Raw genomic sequence first — 22,253 nt, 5'->3', positions numbered from 1 at the left:
GATGTGGATGTTTTTCAACTTGAGGACAAGACAAAGGCACATGGAGAGAAGGAGAGATATAGAGATATTAAACCTTTCATGGAAGGCATTTGGTTTGAGGGTGAGAGGTTCAGGGAGATGCCTTTCATTTCTTTCTTTCAGTTTATATTGTTTGTAGAGGACAAGATGGTCCTTTCTATTTTTGTTCTTTCTCTTGTCCATTGCAAACACCAGTCTTTCCCTTTCATTTCTTGTCTCCTTCCATCAACACTACCTCCAACACCACTCAACAAAGAAAAAATTAAAATAAATATAAATAAAAACCACCACTTCCTCCAACACAGTACTCTTCCCCCACCAATTGTCACCATCTTGTCCATCATCACCATCATCTTCTCTATCTCTGTATAAGTCAATTAATCTATGTGGATGTCTATGCCCTGTATCCATATACATGTAGAATAGAATCAAAGTTAATTTGAGGTCTCGAGTTCAAGCTTTAAGTATAAAAATTGTCGCATTAGAAGAGTCATCCCTATATAGACTATGCATTATTCGAGCCGAATGTAATCAGAATCTAATAGGCTTTTGAATACCAATAGTCATAGACCGACAAAAATAAAGTTAAAATCACAATTTTCATTTCATCTTAAACATGGAGAAATATTTTTTATAATGATTAGAATTAGAGATGGGTTTACTATTATATTCTCATATGGCTAAACTACAAAATATAACGTGATCCAAGAATTTGGATTCAAGATAGATTTTTATCTCCAAAATTTCCCAAAACATTATTTTTTACTTTAAAGTCTTGCTTTATAGACTTATATCCGAATTTGGTTTGATTATTCATGATTGTAGGGTGTTATTAGCTAATAGATCTAATGTGGTCATTAGATGGATTAAGAAACAAACAAATATAGGGGCTCATACTCTAACTAGAGCCTCCTGTGTTCATGCTCGTTTCAAGAAGTGAGATACTATCCGTCATGAGTTATTCTATGTTATTTAGATTAATGAATTGTCTTAAAAAAAAAAAAAAAAAAAATCCCAAATAGATCCACAATTGAAACTCATAATTTGAGTATGATATACCATTATTTTTTTATACTAGTACTCTTTTCAAATCTAATCTTTCTTTCTTTTTAACAAATTGTTTAGGTTGATTTTATGATTATGAGCATGAGTTGAATTGCAGATTCATAAAATTTAAAGGTCAACAATTCCAATTATTAATCTCTTTTTATTCCTATAGTTTTACATCAAAAACAAATTTATTAAAATTTATTTTATCAAATAATGCCCTTTTAAGAGTACAGTTTAAGCTATTGGAACAATTCCCATACTGAATATTTATAAATAAAATATTATATTTTTTATAATAAATTTAACTATTCAAATTATATAGATGAGATTTATTTTTTAGTGTATCTGAATCATACTAGAACCTCGATAGGGTCTAGTTAAACCGGTTAAAAAATTCTTAAAAATAATTTAGCTCGATTTTTTTATTGATTATTTAATTTTTAGTTTTCAGTAAAATATGGAAAGGAAAATTACATTATGATTTATGTAGTTTACGAAATACAATTAATCCGTTCATATTTTTTTAAAAAAATATATCAATTTGTCCCAATACTACTAGGTCCTTTTGTCAATTTTTTTTACATCTTTTCCGTTAAGTCAACAAGAAAATAATGAGATCAAAGGAGAGATACTAAAATATTATATCAAAAAAAATAAAATATTAGATCAAAAAAATAAACTTCCGTTAAGTCAATTAATCCGTTCTTGATCAAATATTAGAAATAAATTTTGATTGATTATAAAAAAGAAAAATATGAAATTTTAGTTAATTATTTAATTTTGAATTCTTAATCAAATATGGAAATTAAATTTCAATTAATTCTTACTCAAAATCAAAATCAAAATCGCATTAAAATATTTATTTTTTTTAAAAAAATATACACATAAACACCGAAACCATGGCATGAACTATGGATTGCCATAACCATTTTGAAATGATCGAGTCGGAATTGAACCTGGCCTATTCAGGGGCGAGTTGAGTTCAGGTTTACTCTAAATTTTTGAATCGTCGGTTGACCGAATTTACATCTGACGAGTTTTCCTCATTTCCAACAGTATTGATCGGCAAATAATAGGTTTTTTTTTCTTTTAATTTAATTTCTCTCAAACCAAAAAATAATATTATTTTAATATATCAACGACATCTTTGGAAGGGACCCAATCTCTCTCTATATATGCCAAGTCCCAGCCATCATATCTTGCATCATCTCAATCTCCTCTATATGCCATCCTATGTTTTCTCCATTGAAGAAGGTACACTACTAGTACTATTACTGCAACAAATTTCATCCACCATTGCCGAACCTTCCTAATTCCCTCTCTCTTTCTCTACACGTCTCTCTGATTTTTATTTTCTTTCAACTATGCCTTCAAGATTGACAGACGCCTTCAGAGCCCACCCTGTCCATGTCCATCACAAGCTTCCGGACTTTACCTCTCTTCAAGAACTACCTGACTCGTACAAGTGGACTCAACTCGATGAGGAAACTCACTCTTACTCCGGTGACTCATTCATGAAGGAATCCATTCCGGTGATCGATCTGTTAGACTCCAATGCCCTTAAAAATATAGGTTATGCGTGCAAAACGTGGGGTGTGTTTCAAGTGATTAACCATGGCGTCTCAACTTGTCTACTTGACAACATAGAAAAAGTCAGTAGAGATCTTTTCTCTTTACCTATGCAACAAAAACTCAAGGCTGCTAGATCACCCGACGGCGTTTCTGGTTATGGAATTGCAAGAATTTCTTCTTTCTTTTCAAAGCTTATGTGGTCTGAAGGTTTCACCATTGTTGGATCTCCACTAGACCATTTTCGCCAACTTTGGCCTCAAGATTATACTAAATTCTGGTATATTTCGTTTACTCATGCACGTGTAATATCTCATTCTATATTCTATATTTGTTTATCTTTCTATTAAATTAATTAAATATGAATCCCATTTTCTTAATTTCTTCCCTTAATGCAATTAGCAAAGGATAACAATGAGAGCCATGGCCCACAAAGAAAGATTTGGGTTGATTGGTATCAACAAAGAAAATCATCTTTACTGTTTAATATACAGTGTTTTGATTTTTATTTATTTATTTTGGAATTTTGATATATTAACTTCATTATTAATTCTAATAATTCTTTTTTAATTTTGTCTTTTCAGTGGAACAATTGAAGTATATCAGGTAGAAATGCAAAAACTTGCTGCCAAATTGATGTGGTTAGTGTTGGGCTCATTAGATATAACCAAAGAAGACATCACATGGGCTGGCCCAAAAGCTGATTTCAGAGAGGCTTCTGCTGCTTTACAACTCAATTACTACCCGGCTTGTCCGGATCCCGATCAGGCTATGGGTCTTGCTGCCCATACAGACTCCACTCTACTCACCATTCTCTACCAAAATAATACCAGTGGGTTGCAAGTACTGAGAGAAGGAACTGGGTGGGTCACCGTGCCGCCTATTTCTGGCGGGCTTGTTGTCAATGTAGGAGATCTTCTTCACATACTATCAAACGGATTGTACCCGAGTGTGCTCCACCGGGCGGTGGTTAACAGGACCAAACATCGGTTATCCATGGCTTATCTTTATGGGCCCCCATCAAGTATCCAAATATCACCGTTGTCAAAACTAGTAGGCCCAAGTCAACCACCTTTGTACCGGCCAATCACTTGGAATGAGTACCTTGGCACTAAAGCTAAGCATTTCAACAAAGCACTATCATGGGTTAGGGTATGCGCTCCTCTAAATGGAATAGTGGATGTAAATGACCATAAAAATAGTGTAAAAAGTAGGCTAATTAGCTAGCTAAAGCCTAGAGAGAAGGAAAATCTCTCCTTTTTTTTTTTTTTTTTTTTTTTTCAAATTGTAATATCAACCAATTTTGTCTTCTTGTATTAATTTCCTTTTCAAAGAGTTTTGATTGGTTAACCAATGTCATGCATGGAGACTCTAATTTCTTGGAGGCTTTACATTGTTATTGGGTTTTAGACTTTTAGTTCCCCCAAAAAAACAAGGTCTCAAAAGGATAAGTTATACATATCACATCAAACAAGGGGATCCAAACAAATTTTCACTATTATGTCTTTTGTCCTTGCATGGCTGATAGAGTGAGATAGCCAAAAGAAAAATTGAAAAATACCCATTTGAATATTCAGGTAAAAGACACAAAAACCGACATTTTTCTGCCCCGGATATGAAGGAAGATCCCTACTCCAATGAATAGGACAGTAATCAAGATAAATTTCATTTACGATCGTTAGATGATTTTTTTTTTATTTTTTATATTAAAGAGAGAGTTTTAAATCTAAATTTATTGTCAGGCTCTATATGCACTTATCATCATACTATATTTTTGGTGTGTAGATCATTATATAAATCATTGAAGCTGATGGAAGTTTAAAAAAGAAAAAAAAAAACCTATAATGTATATTAATTTTTCTCAATTATTGATAATGCACTTGGTGATAAAAAAGCACGGATAGATATAATAATATCAATTATGAAAAATGGAATAATGACAACTCATATATGTGTATATGTACATTATGTATAAAAACAACAATGACAGTCCATGTTGCTCTCTATATATCTATGTCTGAAATTAATTGAGAATTTCATTAATATTGTAAAGACAAGAGTGTCTGTCCTTTCCGATGCAGCTAAGGTAATTCTCTTCCAAGCTAAACAAGTTGTTGAGCCTGCAACCATGTGCTTCTTCAAACTTGTTCTTGTGATGATGACTAGGCAGTTTTACAGTTTTAGTTGGTAGGTTATTATTAGATGCTACTGGCTATTGCATTATTGCAGGATGTTGCGAAAGGGAGGATTAGGAAAATCCTATTGATTGCAGCTTTTCTAAAATTTTTAACTTCGTCTCCTGGAAACAACAAAAGCAGACGTATAATTTTCACATTGCAGGAAAAACAAGCAGACAAAATAATTGGCCCCAAACTACCAATTGCTGATTTATTACAAGTACAACAAAGAAAAATAAAAGTTGAAATAGTTCAGTATATAGACAAGATGACATTTTCAATTCCAACAAAGTGAATAATGGAATTGCTGGTTAAATCCAAGACATTAATTACAAGGAATGACGGGTAAAAAGTGCTGAGGATAAAAAGTTATTTTGTCACGTTATTAAAAAGCATTCTTATGACATATAATCCATCTGCTTCAGTAATACACTTTTTAATTCACTATAGAGGCTCATTTTCACCCCTTACTGTTGATCTATTTTATTGTTTCTGAACTTTAAATTGTAATGTAAAAATTTATTCACAGGCGAGTAATATATATATATTTTTTTTTGTCAGCAATAACTTTATTAGAATTCAAAAATCAGTAAAAATTTAACATTTTCAGAAATCTACCCAAAATTAATAGACTTTCCCAATATACTTACAAGTAACCTGAAAATGTCAGATAAAAACCTGGTAAAACAATACAACCTGATAAGAAAATCTCTCCTTCTCCTGAAATAAAAAAAAGAGATACAAAATATCTCAAAAACTCACCAACAATCAATTTTACCATAAGTTTAAAAATCTCATTGGAATGCTATGATACCCTAGACAAAAAAATTACATATATATTTTTTTATTTTCAGTAATATGATCATTTCTCTCTGCTACCCATACGTAATTAATTAATTAATTAATTTCTAAGCAATAATTGAATAATACATGTATATGTATATATTATTATTATTATTTGTGTTGCTCTCTCTGGCATTGTTATTGTGTATGCCAATCAGATATGAGAATCATGGTTTGCTGTCTGCAAGGAACATTATGATAAGGTGGTGGTCAGATAAGATGGGTTTTATTTATAAGATCTCTAATTAATGGGGAGAGGACTACCGTCAATACAGACATAATTATAGTTTTAACTTTTAATTAGCTTAAATAGATTCAGCTTTTGCATCTCACCATCACTTTAAAGAGATTAAGCTCAAGTTGAAGAAAAGCAAAAGCTTAATTTCTTTCAACTGTGTCGGATTCCACTTTTAGCATTATATATTGTCTATTTTCACTTTCTAGATATATCAAATTAAACTCAACAGTTAACTGTATTTTCATTTTTTTATTTTTAATTTCTAGAATGTTATCCAAAACCCATTTCTGGGAGTTCAAAAACATGCAAAATAATTAGATTGGACATTACTTCTAGAGCATGGAAATGAAAAAGTTCCAAAAATTTCATTGGTGGGATATGCAACATTTACAGAGAAAAAATTAAAAAAATCAGTAGCCTTTTCATAGACGATCAGTCGGAGAATGCTGATGATATATATATATGGTTCAAATTCCAAACTGAAATAAACTACAATTGGATATTTGTTTTCCATCTGTCAAAATTCTTGGATTATTTTCACTTATTTTTATTTTATAATCTAAAAGAAAGCAAAAAAAAAAAAAAAAACTTCTAGTTGTATTATTAATTTATTATGGTATATAGAGTTAAAGAAATATTAAAATCTTGAGGGAGAGACAGAACAGTAAAGGCAGACATGACAAAAAGGCTAAGTTTAAATCAAGAAAGTTCAAGGTATAAGGATAAGATTTCATTATTATTAAGCCTGTTTTGCTGCTGGTTCTGGTAATAGTAGTCGCAATTCTTGATCCAAATAAGGAATTATTAGTCTATTTTAAAGATGCTACAAAGAAAACCGACAACCCAAAAAAGGAATTGGCAGGTTTGATCCCTCTTTGCAATAATAAAATCTAAAACTCTAGCAACATTCATTACACCAGAAGCTAAAGTTCTCTGTTGCTACCCAAATAAGATCATTATAATATTGTTAATTAGCAGACAGTGCATTACCGTCATCAACATGGAAGTCCATTTTAATTTCCCTTTTCTTTTTTACATTCTTTAAGATATATAACAGCAATTTTATTTTTGGATATCAGTAAAAAAATGAACTGTTGGTATTGCTGCTAAATGTTGCAACAAAGCTGAAACAGTACACAAATGACATGTGAAAGGTGTTTTGTTCCCCCCACTTTTTGTAAAACAAACTTAAAAGGGTTGATGAGATTTCATATAATTTATGTAGCTGAATGACAGAAGTTTGCGATTTTCCCTGACATGGCTGCCAATGAAACCTGAGATTGTAGGCAATTTCCATTTGAACACCTTCTTTTTTTATTTTAGTGCATTTTGTGCCTGAAATGGATGAGGGCTGCGTTTGCTGGCCCTTCACGTTGCTAAGAAGCTAATGTTTCTAGGAAGCAGCAATTTTAACTCTGGCACAATGTAGACAAGACCAGAATCGGTCAAGTGAACTTACCAACTAAGAAAACAAGCTCCGTTACACACGTAGTCGGTTCATCGGGCTCACTTTTAATACAAAATAATTTAAGCCATTTACCCATATAGCATAATTAGTCTAGTGGTTGAATCTCTGCAGATCTCATCTTAGTGGTCACAGAATTAAGTTATAGAGTGGCTATCTTAAAAAGGGCTTTAAACATAATCGTTTTCCTATTCCGAAAGGGAATAAACGATGCCCTTGGTAAAATGAAAAAAATACCCTAATTCTAGTTTCATGTCCTTTTCATTATAATTAACCTTTTTTTTTTTTGTATTTATCAATTTCCAATTCCAATATTTTTACTTTTCTTGTATTTAAAGGATGTGGGATATTATTAATGTCTATATTCCAATCTATAGGAAGTTTTGAAGCTGAAATTTATACCTTTATTAATTTTTTAAAATAGTAAAAGGATAGGATAAAGTTCTAAATATTTTTTTGGGCCAATGTTACACTTCTAAATGTGCGAGCTCGATATCTGAATATAATAATTTATCTAGAAATAAAGACATTGTTTTGATGAAAAGCTCAAGCTAATATATATTTTATTATACATATTGCTAAAAAAAAGAAATATCAAGCAGGTTACACAAATTGACAACTTTGAAAATTATTTATTATTATTGGACATGATATTATTATACTAGTAGATAAGGTGCTATAATGTTTCAAACATTAAACACCGCAATAAGCCTTCAGAGCAGATTCAGATTTCTGACCGGACTCTGTATAGTAGAATCCAAGGAACTTTACATGATCAAATGGCTTAAAGAGCAGAGGATGTTGTTCATCAACTAGCTCCTCTGGAGCTTTTACCATGTAACCAGCTTTTGGTATCGAGAACAATCCAGCAGAATACCTTGCTTCATTTCCACTCATCATAACTCGATGGTATGGAGAGTACAATCGACCATTTGCCCATGCCTGCAAATATATATAGCATTAGCTAATAATTGTACATAATTTAACACATTCGAATTCTTGATTTGTTGTATTATTATTATGAGACCAAACCGGTTTATTAGGCCAGGGGTTTGAAACCTGGAGTGACTGTTATTGTGAGAATTTGGTTATGTTAGGCAACAGCTCTTTAAGTAGCTTTTAGTGTTTTTAACTAGTCAAAACGCTACATAATGTCTTTTATAATGTTCGGTAACGTAATGTTTGAACTAGGTTTTAGAGATTATATATTATTTTATAAGAAGTTAACTCATGCAATGTTTAGCTTTTAATGTTTTATGAAGGGTTTGTTCAGCAAAATTAACTTTTTTTTTGCAGTTGTTAGCTGTTTTAGTAGCATTTAATGGTTAATTGTTTAAATAGTTTTTCATAAAATATTAAAAGCTAAACGTTACATGGATTAACTCTTTATAAAATGCTACCTTAACAGCTATCAAAACAATTAATTTTATCGAACAGATCCTTGATCTAAACACAACTTGTCCAAACGTTGGAAACACGCGTGTGAAATAAAAAAAGAAAAAGAAAAATAAAAACAAGTGGGAAGAACTTACATAGAGAGAATCTCCAATCATGACAACAAAAGAATGTGGTGAAAGTTTAACATTTATCCATTCACCTTCTTTGGTTTTTACCTCTAACCCATCAACTTGGTTTTGGTATAATATGGTGACGATGTTTTTGTCAGTGTGAGGATGTAGGCCAAGCTTTGTCTCTGTGGTTTGTGGACCCTTATATTTCATCACTCTTAAAAGATAGTTTGTAGAGTTCATATGTTCATCTAAGTATTTCTCAACACCCAAGCTCTCAAGGATCATCCTCCTGACTGTTTGATCCAGTTCTGATACTAGCTCCGAGTATGAAACCACAGTCTTGCTGCCAAAAACAGTTAAACTAGTTAATCAGTATGCAATTAAGTAAGTTAAATGGAAGATTATCAAATTGATGAGATAATTATTAGTTTAATAAGACCCATAGAGGATAGTTTTGCTGTATCGTGAAGTCACAGGCGGATTTAGAATCGATTAAAATTGGGACAAAAGATGCTGATAGGTAGCAACTTTTTGAAATTGTGTTCGATAATATCTTTTCAAGTAGTTTTTAGCTTTTTGACCCGTTAAACAGCTAAATGCTATTCTTTTTATAGTGTTCGGTAATCTAACATTTGAATTAATTTTTAGATATTAAGATAGCGTTTTATAAAAAGTTAATCCATGAACATTTAACTTTTTGATTTTTTTTTTAGTATTTTATGAAAAGCTACCCAAACAGCTAACAGTTAAACATTATTAAAATAACTAACAGCTAATTTTGCTGAACAGACCAAAGTTTTTAGTGTTTTGATTTTATTCAATCAGCTAAACGCTATTAAAAACAACTAACAGCAACCAAAACAATGAATTTTGCTTAAAATGCCCAAAAAATTGTTTAGGGTCCAAAACAAAATTTTTATATTTTCAGAAATAAAAATATAGTTTATATATTTTTAGTAATCATAATATAATTTTTCTGTAAGGAATTTTTTTTGGAAAAAAAAAAATTTTGGGGGTGCGTTGACCCTCAGGTCTTCGTGGTATCACCCCTCGATAAAAGTTACTCCATTTGTAATTAGAGATTATGATTTTCTTTTTTTTTTTTTTTTTTTCTATTTTTAAAGAGACTATAGAGAGTGTCGGAGAGTAAAAACGCAAACCTAAAAGCGGGATTTCCTTGAGGCCACAAGGTATTGGTCAAGCTATCAACATTTTCAGGCACATCGGCGTCGTCAATGCCCATACTCTCAAATAATGGAGCTTGAGGGTACTGTCCAACATACCCATGAAAAGGTTTCTTGGAGACATTTTTCAATTTGGTCTCCAATGGCAACTCAAAGAGCTCTTCTATCGCACCAACAACGCCCTTTTTAAGGTCAGACGGAACTCTGTTATAAAAGGCCTCAAAGCAACCATATTCTTTTAGTGCTTCGAAAACTTGGGATCGCACTGAATCCCACTCTTCAGTACCTGGTTTTAGGTTTCCCTCAGAGAAGTCTATCACTGGAAGCCTAAGTGGGGTTTCAGATCCCATTACTTAATTTGGATTCTTGATAATTAATTAAGGGGATAAGCAATGAAGAAAAAACTGCTTTTGGTGTTTTGGTTGAGCTTTTGCATGTTTTAGCTAAAGCTAGCTATTTATATTGGCACTAAACTGTGTTAATTTCTAATAAATGATTTTCATAAAAAAGGGTCGTTTTCAAGATTGAGAGATTAGGAACCTGAATTACAATTAGTACGTAATTAACCAATAACTTTGATTTATTAATATTAGAGTTGTCTTTGTCATAACTTAAAAAAAAAAAAAAAAATCATTAGTTTAGACTTTATCATAATTAAATTGACAAGTATTTTTTTTAAAATCTCAAGAATTTTAGTGGGTTTTATATATTCTGTTTAGTAAGATTTGAGAACTAGCATTCTAAAAATAAAATTTTAAACTATATTATATAATAACAATATTCGAATTATTTTTTCGCTATATAAAATGAAAATTATTGGGTATTTGCAGACAAAGGATTACATATGCAGAATCAAAATCTTAATATTCCTTAATAATAAGACGTGTCATTATTTAATAATTAATTCCTTTCTCTTTTAAATTTTGTCATTAGCCTTTTTTTTTTTTATTTTGTTAATTATTGGATGGATGAGTGATTGAGAATATATTTAAAAATATATTAAGAATAAAGTTAATAAGCCAGACAAATGCCTGGTTGATTATAATCTATATTCTTTAGACGACCATTATTGGACGTTTTCCTTAATTATATTAATTTTCCTTAATGTTGCTAATCACATTGAAATTATTAATTCAAATTGAGAGTTACATTTTATATTATTAATATTAGGAGGGGAAATTTTTTATATTAGTAAAATTTAAAATTTGACGTATATCCTTGCATTATGATGAAATTATTTATTTTTATTATTTTTTTATAACAACTGTTAGTACTTAAAAGGTGGCTATTTGGATTTTGACTTTGAGAATGATTTACCTATACTTGGATATGAAATTAATGAATAATAATTTTTTTCTGAAATGAAAGTATTTTTTACCGTTCGCTTGCTAGGAAAAAAAAAAAAAAGTAAAGTCATAATAAAAAATTATTATCATAATTAATTTAATTTATCCGTGAATTCATAAACTAGTTCTAGATAAATTGTATTCTTAATATATATTTAAAAATATATTAAGAATAAAGTTAATAAGGCAGACAAATATCTGGTCTAGATAAGTTGTATTCTTTTTTTTTTTTTTTTTTTTCGATTTCTGATCTGATTTCTGGTACCAAAATCTGCAATTACGAATAGAATGGGCCGAGCGCAACGCTCCAGTAGACGAACCGGCTAGCTGTGCCCTGTGGATCTCTACCATATGACGGGCTCAATATCCCGACTCTAGCCTCTAAGAAGTTGAGTTTGCAAAATTAGGGGCATTTACTGGTTTTTTTTGGTAAAATTTGTTTTTAATTCAAATAGTTAATTCTCTCAATTGGTTGTTAATTGAGGCTAATTTGGGTAACATAATACAATGTAACTTTTATAAATTAAAAGCTTTAAAATCATATAAAACCTATAAATTAAAAGAGATGTTAATTAATTCATGAATTAATTAATAATTCATTAACTTATAAAATGTATTTATAATTTAATAAAAATATGTTTAATCAAATAAATATTCATTGTATTTTATCAATGTAATTAATTAACTATGAATTAATTCACTAAAAATAAAATATACATGAAATCAATAAAAGGAAAGTTCTGATTCAAAAAAATAAAAAATAAAAAAAAAAATAAAAGGAAAGTTCAGTGTTTATGTACCTATTTCAAATAATATTGATTATAATTGCATTAGTTTAATTAAATTTATTCCATGAATAATATGTGTGAGTATAATTCAATTGGTTCATTTTATGGACTTTAAAGCTTTTTATTTCTTTTTATTAAATCTCATTTGAAATAATAATAATAAAAAAAAAAAGAAAATTAACAAATCGCACGACTAGTTTATATATTATAAATAGCTAGCATAAATATCAAAAATACATATATGAAAATTAAGAAACTATTTATATAGCTAATATGCAATAATTAAATATGTAGGGGATAGCGATTAATTTGGTACACTCAATATATAAAAAAACACTATCTTGAAGTAATCTTCAATTGTAGTTCTTGTTGCATCTTTGTGAACAATTGTCCACACAAGCTGGCACTTCATCCAAACCTTAAAAAAAAAAAAAAAAAAAAAGCAAATTAATCATAAATACATTATAATGTTAATTTTTCAAGCCAAATAAAAAAAAATATGGCAAAAAAAAAAAAAAAAAAAGAGAGAAAAATATAATTACGAGAGAGATCCTTGGAGATGAGGGCGGAGCATTCAGAAGTAGCACAACCAAGAGTGCAAAATTGCAGTTTTTTGTTATGAGTATTTCTTGTATTAACGGTATTCGGTGAATGCGGATGTGGTGGAGAAGGAGATGGAGGAGCATCTATCAGGCAAATGCCAAAGCACTTCATAGGGCAATAAAATTCTCCTTGACATGTAGGAATACAATCTCTAATGCAATTCAAGAACGATACGTGGTCGGTAAACTGGGCTATGGACCGGCTTGCAAGAATCCCAATCGCCAAACACATCACAACGAAGGACAAAGTTTTTCTCTCCATTATTTTCTTGAAATGAAGGTTGCTATACCTCTGTTCTTGGCTAAAAAATGGTGGTTACTGAGGTATTTATATAGCAGGCCGGAGGGTGCAACCCAATCAATTTTCATCCGTACCCAGAAAAAGAAAAAAAAATTTATTTTATCAAAATAGAAATTCAATAAACTGATTACACTACCATAGTAATTAGTTTCCAATTAAGCTTTATTAGGAAGAAAGGATGTAAACATAGAATTAAAAGGAAATAATATAGAAAGAAAAATTTAAATTATAGAGTTAACTACTATAAATGAATTTCTTTTTGACTGAACATAAACGAAATAGAGACTTGAGACGCTCCTTATCAAAACTATGGCAATATTCGGTGAACTAATAATATGAAATAGACGTTGATGGATGATCTTTCTTACTCAGTACGATATCATACATAACAATTAAATGATTCATTGGGCTAAAAGAAAACAGTTTGGTATAGTTTCAAAAAATTTATGATGCGATTCAAGAGCGTTACATGGTGATTAATGTATATTCTGAAGTTGAATATCACTACAAAGAATATGACCTTATGAACGTCCAAATTTATGTCAAGTCGAGTTGAAATTGGATTTCATCTTGACCCGAAATCAGCCAAACTTCTAAATATAATCTGAACTGATAATTTGAAATATATATCAAATAAACTTCCAAAATCTTATAAATTTTTGCTTAAACACTACTTAATAAAAAACCCCCAAAAGTTCAATAAAAAAAATTTAAAAAATATTGACAAATATGTTAGAAATAATACTAAAATTAGTAATAAACGAAAAAATTGTGATGAATTCATCATCTTTTACATATATTTGAATATCCAAATTGCAATAAGGTTAAATTAAAAAAAATATATATATTATAGAAAATATAATATGGAAAATTATCAATTCGTAAACTTTTAGCAATTATACTATGTTTGAAATGAACTAGTAATAGTGTATTGATTATTTAAAATATAATATAGGAAAAACATTAATTGTGCAATGGGAACTAAATGAGAATTATCAATTGGTTTCTTCATTGGTGAGATCTGAATGGGCTATTGCCCACCATGTTTCACGAGGCTAAGGTCCAAACTTCCCTCGGCCCATTAGGGTATTGGGTTTTAATAGCACTCTTAACCAAACATAGATTTTCTTCAAATTGCAATATATTTCTATCAAATGCAGTATGCTCTTCATCGTCTTGGAAATAAATCCAATTTTTAATACATAAAAAAAGATACAAGTATATATATTTTAACTGTAACCAGTATAATTTTTTCTTATTCCAAATTAAAGTTTCATCCATTTTTATTATAATGTCAAAATCATCCATTTCACAGTTGAATCTTGATGAACATTATGACATTATACATATATAGTCAAATATCAAACGCCAAAGTAATCTTTTATGGTGGGAATATCCTTTTGAGAGTTACTGAGTAAATCTTGCTGGAACCGTTGATTGACTTCCATAAAATCAAAAGGCCTATAAAGCAAGGGATTTTGTTCATCAACTACCTCTTCTGGAGCTTTTACTATATATCCAAACTTTGTTGCTGTAAATGTTCCAACTGAGTATCTGTCCTTATTTCCACTCATTGTAACCCTATGTATTGGAGCATATGTTCTACCATTTGTCCATGCCTGCAACTCAGTAATTAATTTTCATCTATCATTATAACAAAATTCTAGCTAGAAGAAAAAGAATCCATGCAATATGAGATTAATCATTAATAACTCACTTGAAAAGTTTCTCCAATTAAGACCAAGAAATTGTTTGGTGAAAGGTTGACATTAATCCAATCTCCATTTACTTTGGACTGAACTTCTAATCCTCCAACCTCATTCTGATACAAAATGGTAATCATGTCTTGATCTATGTGTGGTGCTAATGCAATCTGTGGCTCACCAGGTTCTGGAGCATCATATTTCATGATCCTAAGAGAGGTGGTTGTGGAGTTTATGTGCTCCTCCAAGTACTTTTCAAGACCCAAGCTTTCTAATATCATCGTCCTCATAATTTTCTCCATTCCGAGTACTTGTACAGAGTAGGATTGCATGTTCTTACTGCCAAATTAAAGCAGAGTTGCATATATACAAATCAAACTAACTCGTACGTATTAGTGATAATTAAAATATAAAGTACTGTAACGAACCTGAAACTTGGCTTCCCTTCAGGCCAAAGGGCATCGGTTATTCTTTCAATCTTTTCCAGGTCAATAGGATCAAGAAACCCTAGACTCTCAAATAGTGGTGTGAAAGTTGCTTTTCCAATATAGCCACCATTATGCATGTCTGCAACATTTCTCATTTTGGTCTCTAAAGGCAATGCAAAAAGCTCTTCTATATCTCTTAAGACGGCCTTTGTTAGTTCTGAAGAAATTTTGCTCGAGTTTGCCTTGAAACAACCATACTCTTCTACTGCTTTCTTAACTTGGTATCTTATGAATTCCCATTCCTCAGGATTATTGCTTGGATTATTGAGATCTAACTTAGAGAAATCTATGGTTGGAAGATCAGCACAGGCTTTAGGGCTCATTTTTCTTTTATTTTCTCTCTTCTTTTTTAATTATATTTTTTGACTGAAAATATATAGTGCTGGGAATTGACCCTTTGGCTTATTGCTCGCCTTTTATAGACTTTGGAAAGGTTCTTTGTCCGTAAGAAAACAAATTGATGCGTTACAAAAATCTGCTAACTAATCGATTAGTTACTAAATTTTTAGCATTGGTAAAATAAACTCGCTTCATTTCACATAATCCGAAAAAAAAAAAAATTAAAATTTGAGAAAGGATTTGGTAATTATTCCAATTAAAAAATACAGCCTAACTGATATCATGATGACAAGTTACAAATGATATTGAAATTTAGTTAATTTAATGAATTAATACATTTTAAATTAGCCATGATTACTATATTAAAATCAATCATAACTGATCTCTTTGTCATATCGAATCAATTATTGCACGATTTGTCGAAATATTGAAGTTAGTTACTGGCAAGAAAAGAACATTATTATTAAATACTATAGAGAAAAATGTCCATTTGCTGATCGTTTCTATCAACATATTATTTTAATTTGATAAGGTTAGTCATTGTCATGGCTCTGAGCTATCATGAAAACGAAATTATATATTTATAGACTAAAGTCCCCTTCACATCTACTAGTTTATTATCAAATTAGAAGCATAAACAATCATAAGTACATGTATGTGAACACATAATTTGAAATATCAATTGGATTTAAATTATCAAATTAGATATAACATCACAACAAATCATGTAAAAATTTTTATTATCCACAGATAGATTATAAATTTATATAAATGAGGAAAAGAATTCATTTATGGATATTATAATTTACTCCCGAAACTTGAGATGAAATGACATAGATCACTTCTCTCTGTGGGTATAAAGTTCTCGAATTCGAACTTTGGGAAAAGTCCCTTCAAACAATCGGGAGGAAGAGTTTTGTTCGCTTCGTGGGTCTATCTAACACGAATCTAGATTAATTGAACTGGTGGATTTGGCTACTATTAAATAAATACTTAAATCATTTGAATTCAAATTTCAAACAACACCAAAATAAGCCTTTAAAGGGACAAAAACATTTTGCTGACTTTGATTGTTCTTCAGTGCCTGGTGGCGTTGAAGGACATCAAGAATATCAAAAGGCCTATATAATAAGGGATGTTGTTCATCAACTAGCTCTTCTGGGGCTTTTATAGTGTAGCCTGGTTTAAATATTGTGAACAATCCAATTGTGTATCTTTCTTCATCATTTCCTTTCACTGTAACACGATGATATGGAGAGTGCAATCTCCCATTTGTCCATGCCTGAAAATATCAAATACAAAATAAATAAAACCAATTAATCTTTTGGTAATCCCTATTAAAATATCAAATTAGGGTTTTCTTGGAAGTCGAAAGAGAGAGAAGAGACTCACGTGGAAAGATTCTCCAATTAATACGAAAAAATTGTGAGGGGAGAGATTGACACTAATCCATTCACCTGATTTGGTTTGTATCTCTAATCCATCAACTTGATTTTGATATAATATGGTAATGATGCTAGCATCCATGTGAGAGGCTAACGCTAGCTTTGGCTCATTTTCTTTGGCCATTTCATATTTGATTATTCTAATCTTGGATATGCTTGAATCCATGTGCTCGTCCAAGTATTTCTGCATACCCAAACTCTCCAATATCATCCTCCTTATTCTTTCTCCTAATTCTGATATTTGGTTACTGAATGAGTGTATTGCTTTGCTACCAATCAAGTACAAATGTTAATTTTCTTGTCATATATTTAATATATACTCTGTATATTTCAAAATACAAGTTGTTTAAAGTTTTTGCGCAGGAATTAACAAAACAATCAATTCTCCTAAATTATATTAAAATCAAGAGTAATTATGATCAAATTATCATTTATCTCACATCATTATATTTTAGTATCTAATATAAATAAGGGTAAAATTTTAAAAAAATTATTTTTTATCCCTTAAAATATTTAAAACAACTAATATTTTAGGACAAATAATCATCCAAAACAACTTATATTTTGAGACGGATGGAATATTTTCTATATTTTTGCATTTGGGTTGGCATAGAATAATAAACTAGAACTCTGATAAAAATTGAAAACCCTAAATTCAATTTGGTATAATGCAATTTGAAAATTAAAAAGGTCTAATATTTGAAACAATAGATTAATTAAATATACTATAATGACTAATATATAGTATTAATAATGAATGCATATTATAAATTTGGTACTTGAGAGAAAAAATTACAAACCTAAAACTTGATTTTCCCTGTGGCCAAAAGGCATTGGTAAAAGTTTGGACCTTTTCCAAAGAGTTGGGATCATCAATGCCAATGCTTTCACATAGTGGAGTGATAGATGACTTCCCAATGTACCCTCCATTTGGTATCTTTGAAACATTTTGCATTTTTATTTCTAAAGGAAGCTCAAAAAGCTCTTTCATTTCATGGAGAATTTCCTTTTGAAGCTCTAAAGGAACTTTCTTACACAAAGCCTTGAAGCAACCACACTCTTCCATAGCTTTTATAACCTGGGATTTTACCGAGTCCCACGTAGGAGTGCCAGGCTTCATCTCTAACACTGAGAAATCTATTACTGGAATAGTGGGAGAAAGAGGGGCTTCTGTGCCCATTTTTACTATTTGGGTTTGAGATTAATTGTATGTTCATGCATGTTTTTATAGACAAGACCCAAAATTAGTGTATATAGTGGGGGGAAATAGAATTAATAATGTCTAATCCTTAGCCTGATTCACCGAGGAATCTCTTTCTCTCTCACTCTCACATGGTGGAAACATTAGTTTAATTTTCGCTAGCTGTATTTATTTCTTTCTTTCGAAGTCTTTGATTTAAATATTAATCCTCTTTGTCACTTTATCATATTCTTCATGATATTGAGTTGTTGGAGCAATAATTTAAGTTCAAATCTCAATTGGAGCTAATTAATACGAGTAAAAAAAAAGTATTATCTTCAAATATTTGTCTCCTAGTGCAAATTTTCCTGAAAAATTCTCGTAAGATTGAAAAGATGGAGAGCCAATGATATAGAATGATACATGACTGCATAGAATTTTAATTTTAAATAATTAATTAATCAAGCTTTATTGTGGTTAACTTTATTCAAACTCAATCTCAAAATCCTAAAAATAAAGTTTAGTCTTTTTTTTTTTTTTTTTTGTTTATCGGCAAATAAATTTTTATTATTGTTGATAATACGGTCCAGAAAAACTTAATTTAACCCTTCAATTTTTATTATTGTTGATAATACAGTCCAGAAAAACTTAATATAACCAAGGGTTAAACTGATCGGGCTCCCCACATATGCTAAAATTAACTCAGTTGTATTAAGTAAAAAAAAAAATGGTAAAAACAAAGTTTAGTACTACTAAGTTCATGCAGATTGACAATTTCTATATTATATCTTAATCCATATTACTTATTAGTACTTCTAAATAACTAAAAAAATATAAAGCACTTGATTGTAAATTTTAATTGCTCCATTGATCAAACCGATTGCATAGAAAATAGATTTAATTTACAATTAATTGATTTCATCCCAGAATTAAGTAAACATTGTTTAGTCACACCAATACATAGTCTAATAGTAAGTGCATACACGATCTGGTAATAGACTCAGGTTTGAATCCCCCTCTTCAATACTCAAAAAAAAAAAAAAAAAAAAAAAAAAAAAAGAAAAAAAGAAAAAGTAAACATTATTTAGTACCCGTGGAAGTACATGTAGCTGATCTATTCACACAACTAAGTAAACACCCGCACATTTTATTTATAGAAGCACACAAAATATATATGTGCTTATAATTAATTTAATGTAGCTGGGTATCAAACATCAATACCATAATAAGCTATCAAAGGAATGTAGGAAGGGTTTGGATTAGTTTCATAATGCTCTGCATCCCTTTTGATCAATTTGAGAAATTCAAAATGATCAAATGGCTTATATAGCAAGGGGTTTTGTTCATCCACTAGTTCTTCTGGAGCTTTGATTACAAATCCTGCTTTAAAGGCTGTGAACAATCCTGTTGAATACCTTGGCCTATTTCCTCTCATTATAACACGATGATATGGAGAGTGTGCTCTACCATTTGTCCATGCCTGCAAAAAAAATTCAAAACAACCAAATATTTTACAATATTTAGTTTTAATTAATTAATCGGTCTTTCTAATTTGTTTTATAGCTTATTAGTAACATATATATATGAAAAAGCAAATTATAACTCACATGGAGAGTTTCCCCGATCACCACCATAAAATTATCCGAAGAGGGTTTCACGTCTACCCACTTACCATCTCTTGTTTCTACCTCTAATGCATCAATCTGACTTTGATACAATATGGTCATCACATCTTGGTCCTTGTGAATGTTTAGGGCAACTTCTACCTCACCCTTTTGAGGTATTTCATATTTTTGAACCCTAAGAGCATGAAACACTGAGTTGCAATGCTCATCCAAATACTTCTCAACGCCCAAACTCTCCATCACCATTCTCACTATCATTGTTTCCATTTCTGACATTAGTTTCGCCAAATCATGTACATGTTTGCTGCGGAAGAAAAAAAAAACACCATATAAGGATTACAGAAGTGCAAAAAACTTTATGTGAATGAAGAAATTTATTGAAATAAATATACAAACTTTAAACTTATTTCAAGATTATATAAACAAACCAAAATTCAGGCTTTCCAGGAGGCAAAATGGCATTGATCAATTTCTCAACCTTTTCCAACATAAAAGGATCATCAAATCCAATGCTTTCATATAGCGGTCCGAAAAGAGACTTTCCTACATAACCACCATAGAGGTCGGTGATATGATTAGTAAGCTTTTTAGTTTCTAAAGGCAAATCAAACAGCTCTTTCAATTCATTGAGAATTGAATTTGGAAGGTTTTGAGGAATTTTGTTGAACACAACCCTAAAGCAACCGAACTCTTCCACTGCTTTCCATATTTGGGATCTTGCAGAATCCCATTCTGGAGTCATTGGCTTTAGGTTTGACAAATCTATCTCTGGAACATTAATAGGGTTTTGACCAGAGACCATTTTTTTTTTCTTTCTTTTTCTGGTGAATAACTTAGATATAAAGTTCTTTAAATTAAAACGAAGTTATTTTGTTGATTTGGTTCTGCAATTTTTAGATCTCTTAGCTACTTTATATATAGAGTTTTTGTAAAGATACTCTTCTGAAGAGACAAATGAAAGATCATAGTTTTTCTATTGTATAATGAATATTAATTGTTCTTTTTCTTTCTTTCTTTTTTTTTTTTTTTTTTAAATAATGCATAATGGATGCCACAGAAAATCTCACAAATTTTGTTTGTTGTCATGCTATATGTAATCCTAAATATGATAAGATGAAAAGCTTAATTAATTAATCTTTTTGGATTTGATTCTAATTTATGATATAATTATTTTATTTTATATTTTTTTAGCAAATATATATATATATATATATTTGAAATTTTCAGGTCAATTATTATGCTAATCAATATTGTCCTTGGATTTGAATAATTTGATAGAATAAGAAAACCTTGTGATTTAAAATTTAAAGAAAAATAAAACAAAAAAAGATATACTTATCTCCAATAGGATTCAATGCGTCAGGGTTTTGGAATGGACCATTTGGACCACATTTTTTTCAATTATTATGAGCAATATGACGATCTAAAAATTGAAAAAATAACAAAAATGGACCACATTCTGGACTTTTCAACCTGAATGTGACCGTGCCACCCGAGTAAATGAAGAAAAAAAAACGTGTTGATTTTTTTTTTTTTTGTTTGAAAAAAATATAATCTGTTAATAAAATTAATTTTCAAGCATTACAAATAATATATCGCAGGAACATAAATTAGAACCTACTATTATAACCAGTAAGTACACCGATCTCTTATTAAATGAGAGTAAGAATTGGATCTTAAAGTTGGTCTTTTGGTTTGCTACCTTTTATACTTCAACTGCTTTTTTCACAAATTGCTACATATTATCTTTTTATATATATAGTTTTCGATTTAACTTTAATTATTAATTTTTTTTATTCATTTGGAGGCCCTTGAACCCAAATAATACTACAGCCTACATAACAGTATGTAAACACATGTGGCCGAGAAGATTCGAACTCGAAATCTTCCACTCCTTACATAAGTAAAAAGATCAATCGAACCATTGGTAATTATTAAATTTATTATGTTTTGTGGTGAACTCATCGATTGTCACGCCTCGACTTTAATCACCAGAGGAATTGTCCGCTTTGGTGTAGTCCCCGCACGGTTTTGTCCCGCAGGTGAAATGAGAAACTTCCCAGGAGGTCACCCATCCTGAGATTTCTATTAAGCGAGCACGGTTAACCCTGGAGTTCTTCCAACTCTCCAGCCATTACACCAAAAGGCGTCTCTAATGATTAATTTCCCCCTTTTTGATATATGATTCGATTCATTCCTGTGTCCCGCATTCTACTACCCTAGCTAGCTTGTCATCCTAGGATTGCTTTACCGGGTCGGGATATAAATGGAGAATTTAAATTACAAATCTCATTATCTAATTTTTATATTCTTCAAGGATATATGAGAACTCATTGAAATATCATTGATTGTGCCACAACAAAGTACCTAATATAAAATGG

General features: G+C 30.5%; 5 protein-coding genes across 5 annotated transcripts; 1 reads left to right on the top strand and 4 right to left on the bottom strand.

The window, feature by feature from the left end:
- The first annotated feature begins 2,263 nt into the window (after positions 1–2,263).
- Positions 2,264–3,987, top strand: LOC105634935 (gibberellin 3-beta-dioxygenase 1). Its single transcript, XM_012217893.4, has 2 exons — positions 2,264–2,917; positions 3,222–3,987. The coding sequence occupies exons 1-2, from the start codon at positions 2,433–2,435 to the stop codon at positions 3,862–3,864; spliced, it is 1,128 nt and encodes a 375-aa protein (XP_012073283.1). The 5' UTR covers positions 2,264–2,432; the 3' UTR covers positions 3,865–3,987.
- Positions 3,988–7,937: 3,950 nt separating this feature from the next.
- LOC105634934 (putative 2-oxoglutarate-dependent dioxygenase AOP1) lies at positions 7,938–10,512 on the bottom strand. Its single transcript, XM_012217892.4, has 3 exons — positions 10,032–10,512; positions 8,893–9,214; positions 7,938–8,302 (listed from the first exon to the last, which is right to left on the bottom strand). The coding sequence occupies exons 1-3, from the start codon at positions 10,403–10,405 to the stop codon at positions 8,054–8,056; spliced, it is 945 nt and encodes a 314-aa protein (XP_012073282.1). The 5' UTR covers positions 10,406–10,512; the 3' UTR covers positions 7,938–8,053.
- A 3,837-nt stretch (positions 10,513–14,349) lies between these two features.
- LOC105635074 (putative 2-oxoglutarate-dependent dioxygenase AOP1) lies at positions 14,350–15,668 on the bottom strand. Its single transcript, XM_012218065.3, has 3 exons — positions 15,224–15,668; positions 14,810–15,134; positions 14,350–14,711 (listed from the first exon to the last, which is right to left on the bottom strand). The coding sequence occupies exons 1-3, from the start codon at positions 15,604–15,606 to the stop codon at positions 14,454–14,456; spliced, it is 966 nt and encodes a 321-aa protein (XP_012073455.1). The 5' UTR covers positions 15,607–15,668; the 3' UTR covers positions 14,350–14,453.
- Positions 15,669–16,389: 721 nt separating this feature from the next.
- On the bottom strand, positions 16,390–18,297 carry LOC105635073 (putative 2-oxoglutarate-dependent dioxygenase AOP1). Its single transcript, XM_012218064.4, has 3 exons — positions 17,868–18,297; positions 17,015–17,336; positions 16,390–16,904 (listed from the first exon to the last, which is right to left on the bottom strand). The coding sequence occupies exons 1-3, from the start codon at positions 18,245–18,247 to the stop codon at positions 16,638–16,640; spliced, it is 969 nt and encodes a 322-aa protein (XP_012073454.1). The 5' UTR covers positions 18,248–18,297; the 3' UTR covers positions 16,390–16,637.
- A 1,009-nt stretch (positions 18,298–19,306) lies between these two features.
- LOC105635072 (putative 2-oxoglutarate-dependent dioxygenase AOP1) lies at positions 19,307–20,742 on the bottom strand. The gene is made up of 3 exons (XM_012218063.4): positions 20,301–20,742; positions 19,855–20,176; positions 19,307–19,727 (listed from the first exon to the last, which is right to left on the bottom strand). The coding sequence occupies exons 1-3, from the start codon at positions 20,672–20,674 to the stop codon at positions 19,455–19,457; spliced, it is 969 nt and encodes a 322-aa protein (XP_012073453.1). The 5' UTR covers positions 20,675–20,742; the 3' UTR covers positions 19,307–19,454.
- Positions 20,743–22,253: the final 1,511 nt, after the last annotated feature.

This window comes from Jatropha curcas, chromosome 1 (genome assembly GCF_041381405.1).
Source record: "Jatropha curcas cultivar XTBG-Jc1 chromosome 1, XTBG_Jcur_1.0, whole genome shotgun sequence".
NCBI classification, from domain to species: domain Eukaryota; kingdom Viridiplantae; phylum Streptophyta; class Magnoliopsida; order Malpighiales; family Euphorbiaceae; genus Jatropha; species Jatropha curcas.
This window is presented reverse-complemented; position numbering and strand designations above follow the sequence as displayed.